The sequence below is a fragment of the Acyrthosiphon pisum genome, chromosome X (genome assembly GCF_005508785.2).
Source record: "Acyrthosiphon pisum isolate AL4f chromosome X, pea_aphid_22Mar2018_4r6ur, whole genome shotgun sequence".
Taxonomy (NCBI): Eukaryota; Metazoa; Arthropoda; class Insecta; order Hemiptera; family Aphididae; genus Acyrthosiphon; species Acyrthosiphon pisum.
Genome location: NC_042493.1, coordinates 97745468 through 97754488, shown reverse-complemented (window position 1 = coordinate 97754488; position 9021 = coordinate 97745468). Strand labels below are relative to the sequence as shown.

The 9021-nt window shown below is 30.4% G+C and overlaps 1 protein-coding gene across 1 annotated transcript; it reads left to right on the top strand.

The window, feature by feature from the left end:
* The first annotated feature begins 7476 nt into the window (after positions 1 to 7476).
* LOC103309575 (uncharacterized protein K02A2.6-like) lies at positions 7477 to 7908 on the top strand. Its single transcript, XM_008185332.1, has one exon. The coding sequence runs from the start codon at positions 7477 to 7479 to the stop codon at positions 7906 to 7908; it is 432 nt and encodes a 143-aa protein (XP_008183554.1).
* Positions 7909 to 9021: the final 1113 nt, after the last annotated feature.

The window sequence follows — 9021 nt, the reverse complement described above, 5'->3', positions numbered from 1 at the left end:
CAAAGAGCGATGCCGTGCCCTTGGTCGGGATTCAAACCGGCGACGGTGCGCATTAGGAGTGTCCTGTGGAGATACAAACTTCTATTTTTCTAAAAATCACTCTTTTCAACTGCAAATTATTTAGCAGAAAATTTTTCTGAAAATTATGACGTAGGTATCAAAATCAAAATTGGAACGAGTAGTTGTTGAGTTATTGAACTTTGTGCAGGTACTAAAAATAATGCATTTACCTTAATGAGTTTGGAAGATATAGGTAAGAGTATATTGGTTTAAAAATTGTAGTAATTCTCAGTACTTTTTAGTATTTACAGACAAATAATTACGTCTGCACCTTTACATTTTCTTTCGAAAACGGCTTCAAGGATTTCGTCAGAATTTACTACCTATAAATGTTTTTTGATACAAGAATAATCAATCTGTGAATGTCTCAACTTCGAATACGTTCATGTTTTTGAGTTATGGTCAAAATCAAAAGCATAACTCGGACACCTTAAAACCGCTATTATTTTTATTTCTCTCTAGAATACGGCTTCCTTTTCGGAAACAATTTTATAAATAGAAAAAAAAATTGTAATACAGTTAATATAATTTGTACACTAATTAATTACCGAAGCGAATCACGGTATGAATTCGAACGAACAATATTATTTTTTATAAAGATTTTTATAAATTAAATTTTGGACAATATCACTCAATAATGTATACATTATAATAAACACTAAATTTAATGACCAAATTATAATTTTAAGTTTTAACATTAACAAACAAATAGAAAATTCGTAAAAATGGTAAAGTATAATAAACACTTGATCCAATATTATAATATCTAGCTTATATGTATGTATAAAACCAGGAAACTAATAAGTAATAAGGTCCACCTACTAACCTTAGTATAAATATTTAATAATTGAAATACTGTTTTTTCGAACTTTGAACTATATGTCTAGATAGACACCTATTTTAAAAAATATCCAGCAAATAATTTACAGCAGATAAAAGGGATTCTAATTTGAAAAATTAAATTTTTTGTCAGAGTTTGAATGATTGGTTGATTACCCTGTATAGTGTATAGTCATTGTAATGACTATACAATAATGTAATTATTGTTATTGTAACTATAAAAGGTGTAACACAATAATCAAGAGATGATCATATTGTTATTGTAATTTGTAAAGGTTCTAACAGTCGGACGACTGAAATTGTATTATATACCTTCACATTAAACACTTTTATATTATAAATTATAATGTTACACAAGTTTAGGAGCATACAATATGCATGTATCTTTGTCATAGTTTTATTATTCTTAGCTTAATCCATAATTTTAGGAGGTAACATTAAATTAGCAATTATAAAATTAAAAAAAATATTTGGAATGTATTTTAAATACAATTTTAAAAATATCTTTTATAAGACTGGGCCAAGTTATGACTTGATGAGTAAAAAATCAACCTAATAAGGAATAGGTAAAGTTTCAAAAAACTCATTTTTAAGAACCGGTAAGAGCCGGAATTAACCGGAACCCATATTTTATAATATTAAGAACCGGAATCGGAACCGGAACCAGAACCGAAAAAATCCAAAAGGTTCCAGTCCCTGATATGGCTTGATTAGAATACAATATTATACCGATACATTCGGTCATTAAGGGAACTAAAAAAAACATTCTCATATTGTTATTCGATTTATTTTGTACTTGAAAACATAATTTGTATCTCTCAGCTCTTGTGATTATTTTGAATATTATTAGGTATAATCTATTACGAATTATACTTTACAAGTCTTTTTTCACAACAATACAGTGACGATGTTCAAAAACGCTATGCGTCTGATTTCGACTGGATTGAGAGTATGTAAGATCCATCAAGTGTATGTAACTCACCGTTGATCAACGGTGACACATTTTCACGTATGGGTGAAAGCGTGTGACAGTTTGCCGTCCAAAACACTGTGAACGTAAGTTATAATCACTTTGATCGACGTACTATATTTGTCTGCTGGAGAAAATTCCATTTTCACTTTTCGCAAATTGTTTTAAAATGTTAAGTCTTTTTATTTAGGCCCAATGTAAACCAATGTCCTAGGACAGCTGTGCTTAGCCGTCCTGTACCAGCCTACCACCTATGGTGATTAACGGGTTCGGCCTTATAAGTAAATACGTCACCTGATGGCTCTTCAAGTCGTATCACAAATTGTTTGTTCTTCATAAATTGTTTAAAACCCTCTTCCATAGCATCTACAGGTGCTCACAATCAACGAGCCGGGTGCCAAAATAGACGAGATTGCCTGTTCGTTAAAATGTGACACGGCCTTTCGTACGTTTAACGGAAACGTTAGCGTAAAGGGTGATGACTGTCTGGACATCGAGAGTAATACATAATAACATTTATTATTATAGAGATATGAATCATATGTATACATTATCATACAGTGCCGTAACCAGAAAAAAATGTTGAGGGGGCGCTTAATTTTTTTTTCTCTAGCCAATTTTCCAATTTTAATTTAGAAAATAACAAAACAATTTCTCCTATTTTTGTGTGTTTTGTTGGAAGCGATTATTTTTTTTTAGTAATTCAAAAGTAAAACTGAATATTTAAAAAAAAAAAGAAAATTACTCTGATACTACAATTCTAATTAAAAAATACCACAGATCATAAATCCATTTCCTACATAATCTAGAATATTTCAAAATTAAAATAGACAAAAGGGCTTTTGGTACTGGGTGAATTTATCTTCCATTTTTTGGGAGTTTTGTGGCACATGTACGTTGAACATTTTTTCATCACAAAATATAATCACGTGACTGCGCGTATGTACTTTACTTGGGTTTAAGAATCTTAGCCTTCATTTTTCTTAAATTACATAAAGCGTTCGGGGAACTCGCACACACTAATGATCAGTCACTGCTCACATAGATATAGTACTAACGTTGGATGTACAATATTTCCTAAATCCAACACCTTCAAAATGGTTCACTTCGACAGCCTTAACTTTTAATTTTTATCAAACATATATTATAATATAAAACAAGCTAAAAAAAATTTCTGGGGGGGGGGGCGCACGTTCCCCTTGTGCCCACCCTCTGACTAAAGCACTGTAATCATACATCGACAACTCACGGCCAGTGTTGAGACTTATCTAGATAACAAATTACTACTCTATTATATCTTATCTAGATAATTATTGTGATATTTATCTATTGATTATCTTAGATGATACATTTACTTATCAAGTACATTTTTCTTAAATCATAAATTAATTTTTCAGGAATAATATTCATTATTTGAAGACTAGAAATCAATAATGGGCTAAGTGTCAAAACGTTGTTTTTGTTTTTACTAAAATTGTTCTAAATGTTTTTATTAAATATTAATAACTTTATGTTCACGTATATTTAAAGAAGTAAATTTATTATTTAAATATAATAAAAATTAGTTTTATCTACTGTATTACGTAGATATTTGGTATTTATCTAGAATTCTTGATAAATAAATATATAATTATCTGTATCTTATCTAAATTAATTTTTTTTTATCTATTCTCAACATTGCTTCTCAACACTGCACCAAAAATCAAAATAGTAGAATGGGCTCACGAAAATCACATTTATTGCAAAAAAAAACATGAAACGACTAACTTTCAATTTATTCAACATTTTTAAATATCAAATACTGTATAATTATTATGCGTTCGAAATATTTACTTTTTTGCGTTCACATCGACGACTCACGGCTATAGTATTTTGAGATTCGAAGGTAAGCCAAAGTCGACCTTGATAATTTTAATTTTCGTACATCTATACGTTTGTACCTATATTGTCCAGCGTTAGTAAATTTCAAGACATATGTTTCATTATAATATTATAATATTGTAACAAAAATACATTTAATTATAATCATTTTTGAGACGTATACATCATTAATTTCGATGATTGAAATTCAAAGTTCATAAATTATTTAAACAATTGTTCATGTTTAACACCCTTTAATAGATTTACTATGGTTGTGATTATATGAATAGGTAACTACTTCTAGGAAAACTACTAGCATAGAATGTTGTATGCTGCTGGCGTAATTACCAAATGCGAACAAACGTATGTACATATGTAATAGTTTTTAAAGTTCAATAAATCATTTATAAGTTGTAGATGACGTTCACATAAGATAATTGTAATATATAACATCTTTGATGTATTAATTTGATAAGAAGCACACTCTGAGAATGGTGCTAGTCATTACTGATTATTCATTGTTAATTTCTTTCCCTCCAATTTGAATTGTAAAACATGTTTCTTTGAATCTCATTTATATTTAAAATAAAGTTCTGATTTACTTTAATGTATATTTCTTATATTTATTATATATCAATGTATTGACAAGGCGTCATACATTACAGTGGCGACGAGGATTCAAACGGATAAAAAAAAAATTTTTTTTTTGAAATTACTCATGGTTGTAGTCTCCCTTCATGGCGAACGACGAGACACAGGCAAGCAATTCAGATAATTCTATCGCATCAGGAAACTCTAGCAATCCACAAATAATGTCGAGAAGCATTGGCACGGCGCCAGAATACAAAACCGGTGAAGACTGGAACTTGTACATCGAACGGCTCGATCAGTTTTTTATTGCAAATTTTGTCGAAGAAGAGCGTAAAGTGTCAGTACTAATTACGGTAATCGGTGCCGACACGTATAAAATTCTACGAGAATTATGCGACCCAATTTTGCCAAATACATTGAATTACGAACAAGTATGTAATACTTTAAAAAAACAGTTTTCTCCTAAAGTAGCTGTATTTCGTTCGTGAGCGTACGAAATTTTATGAGTTAAAACAAAGTAGCAACCAATCTATTAATGAATGGTACGTACACGTGAAGAAAGCAGCTATGAATTGCAATTTCGGAAATCACCTAATAGAGGCACTTAAAGATAAATTTGTTACTGGTTTGTCAAAAGGTCCAATACTGGACAGGCTGTGCGAAGAAGAACCAAATACAAACCTTATTGAACTGGTTGAAATCGCACAAAAAAGAGAAGCATCCATCAGACAATCCAACGAAGTTTCTTTTCCAATTAACAAAGTACACCAATCATATCAAAAATCAAAGACGGTCAATGAGCGAGGAGCGGCAGGGCGTCAGCAGCATCAATAAAAGAGTAATCGACCAACTTCCAACCATCAACATTCACAGAAAGATACAAACCAGAAAAACAGTAAAAGTTCGTGTTTCCATTGTGGCAAGCAAAATCATGAATTTACCAGCTGTAAGTATAAGTCATATAAGTGTAAAATTTGTTCCAAGGTAGGGCATTTGGCAACTATATGTAAAAATAAAAAGTTGATAGGGAATGTAGAAGTTACTAATGGCAACCGTGTTGACGGCTTAGACGAATTTAATTTGTTTAATATGAAACCCGATACTCACATACCCCCTGAATTAATTTCAGTTGAAATTAATAATAAGATTTTAAACATGGAGATTGACTCAGGTGCGGCGAGATCAGTATTGACTGAGAGTATTTTTAAAGAGAAATGGCCAGATATGAAATTGGAAAAAGTTGATACTAAACTCAATTTTTTTGATGGCACTTCTTTGAGACCAATTGGTGAATTTAATGCAAGAGTTAAATTTAAAGACAAGAGTGTAGAAGCTAAATTATTGGTAGTAAAAAGTTCACTTAATTATTATTCTTTATTTGGTAGAGACCTTATGAAACTATTTAATATTTCCTTAGTACAAATTGGTAAAAATATCAACAGCGTTGAAAGTGTTAAAAATGAAAAAGTTCATCAACTGCTAGATGAATTCAAAGATATTTTTGATAATAAATTAGGTGAATACAAAAATTTTGAAATTCATTTAGAATTGAATGGTGATGTGAATCCAATTTTTTGTAAACACCGTACTATACCATTTGCTTATAAAATAGCTGTTGAAAAGGAATTAGACAAGTTAGAAAAAGCTAATGTAATTAAAAAGAGTGAAGATTGCCAATGGGGAACATCCCTCGTTCCTGTGCTTAAACCAAATGGTGAAATAAGGTTGTGTACAGATTATAAAACCACTATTAACAAACATATTAAAGATGTACATTATCCTTTTCCTAAAATCGAGGAGCTATTTGCAAGTGTACAAGGTGGTGAAAAGTTTTCAAAATTAGATTTTAAAAATGCATATAATCAATTAAAAGTAGATTCACAGACAAGCAAGCTATTGGCATGGAGTACACATAAAGGTGTGTATGAGGTTTTGAGATTGCCTTATGGTGTTAAGCCAGCAACAGCCATCTTCCAGAGAGAGGTAGAAAAAGTATTCAAAAATTGTCCATTTACAGCAAATCTATTAGACGACTTAATCGTAACCGGTAGGAACGATAGGGAACACTTAGAAAATCTAAAAGAAGTTTTCAAACGTTGTAAGGAAGCGGGATTCCAACTCAATAAAGATAAGTGTGAGTTCTTTAAAACACAAGTTGAGTACTTGGGGCATGTCATTGATAAAGATGGGTTAAAAACCAGTGAGAAAAAGGTATCATGCATCTCAAAAATGCCAGTTCCAAAAAATGTAAGCGAACTAAAATCTTTTTTGGGAATGATTAACTATTATGGAAAATTCATAAAAAATTTGTCAACACTTTTAGCTCCACTTCACAATTTATTAAAAAAAGAAATACCATTTATTTGGAATGATCAGTGTTTGAAGGCATTCAATAAAGTAAAAAAAATACTTAAATCTGATCAAATATTAACTCATTATAATCCTACCTTACCTATAATAATCTCTTGCGACGCATCTCAATTTGGCATAGGAGCTGTAATTTCACACAAATTTCCAGACTCATCTGAACGACCAATTTGTTTTGCATCGCGCACACTAACAAGTGCAGAGAAAAATTATTCTGTTATTCATAAAGAAGCTTTAGCTATTATTTGGGGAATTACAAAATGTTTTCAATATTTAAAGGGAAGAAAATTTATCATAAGATCTGACCATAAGCCTTTAATACCACTACTAGGGGAAAATAATCCAATTCCTAAAATGGCATCTGGGCGGTTGCAAAGGTGGGCATTCTTTCTTTCTGGATTTGATTACCAAATTGAGTACATAAAAGGCTCAACAAACACAATAGCAGACAGTCTATCCCGTTTACCATGCCAAGATAATAGTGATCAATTAATAAATGTGGGTAAAGACACCGATGTGCTAAATTGGGTAGAAGAATATTTACCTGTGAGTTTTTTACAAATTAAATCTGAAACAGCTAAAGACAAAAATTTACAAAAAGTAATTTGTTATTTAAATAGTAGCTGGCCTAAGGATGTACCCTATGAATTAAAATCATTTTATAATAGAAGAGATGAATTAATGATAGAAGATAATGTATTAGTTTGGGGTTACAGAATGGTTATACCTAACAGCCTTACTGAATTATTATTAAGAGAGTTACATAGTTCTCACCTTGCATAGTAAAAATGAAGTCAATGGCACGATCATACTTTTGGTGGCCATCAATAGATTCAGATATTGAACGTACAGCTAAAAGTTGCACTCTATGTTTAGAAAGTAGACCTGAACCACAAAAATGTATTTTAACGAAATGGCCAAAATCATTACATGTTTTTGAGCGCATTCACTTAGACTATTTAGGTCCTATTAATAATAAAATGTTCTTAATCATAATAGATTCTTATAGCAAGTGGCCAGAAGTGTTTGAGGTAGACAATGCTGACACATTCAATACCTTAGAGAAACTTAAGGAAACATTTGCGAGATTCGGTCTTCCTGATACTATTGTCTCTGACAATGGCACCCCCTTCACATCAAATGAGTTCAGCCAATTTTGTGAAACAAATGGTATTAAACATTTAACTTCTCCTCCGTTCCACCCTGCTCTAAAATTATGATTCAAAATAAATTGCAAATACAAATAATATAGTGTGATGTTATTGTAATATACAATTAAATATTAATGTAATCGAATAATGATCTCAACCATAATATGACAACATAATATTATGCCGAATACAAAAGTAGGCACGAGGCACCTAAATTAGATACAAAATATTGAAGTTAATAACACAAAATTAGTTCTGCTGAACGTAAATTTGTTATATCGTACCTATATTGTACACTAATTATACAAAGTAGCCATATTTCAGGGCTTTAGACTCAGCCCTTATAATAGTTAATAGATAATAAAATTCGAGTCTACAGTAATTAGACAGGAAAATAAAATGGAAATTAACAAAAACCGTTCCAAAAACCAAAACCGATAATTTTCTAAAACCGTTCTTTAAACCGATAAAATATTTGAAAAACCTTTTTTAAAACCGAAACCAAAACCAAAAAATTTTAAAAATCGATCTTAAAACCTAAACCAAGACCAGAAAATTTAGAAAACCGTTCTCAAGAACTAAAACCGTAACCGTTAAAATTTGAAACGGTTTCGATCCCTGATTACAAGGTCGGAGTTAACGCAATAATATATGTATATTATTATTATAAATTATATTAAATTATATAGTTCAAAATGAAAATGAGTCATACTAAGTAGTACTATTAACATCCATATTACAACGACATGCTTGAATGCTTGATAACTATTGTACAGCAGATCGGTACTCATTTGTCCACCTTTTTATTATTGGGATTTTTTCAGTTTGGCTATAATACGAATGTCATTTTTAGGAATATTAGGTATATAAGAGAGTTTTGTAATATAATAATTTATTATCTATGTTATGCAGAAGACAAATGACAATAAAAAAGTATTAATTAGTATATATTATGTAGAATGTAGAATCTATCTATCTACCGTGCGAAGATTTAAACTACGAAACCTGCGTTTAAACATGTATAATGACTAAAAAATAATAAGAATATAATAAGTATAATACAATTTAATAAATAAATAAAAAGAATAACGCGTATAAATTTGTAACTTAAAATTATTTACAGAATTTAAAATTTTTTTTTTATGGCTAAAAATACCATTAATAGCATTAAAAGAGTGTAAA

What these genes read in the sequence shown, in the direction of transcription:
- LOC103309575 (XM_008185332.1), top strand. Translation starts at nt 7,477, where the DNA reads ATGAAGTCAATGGCACGATCATACTTTTGGTGGCCATCAATAGATTCA.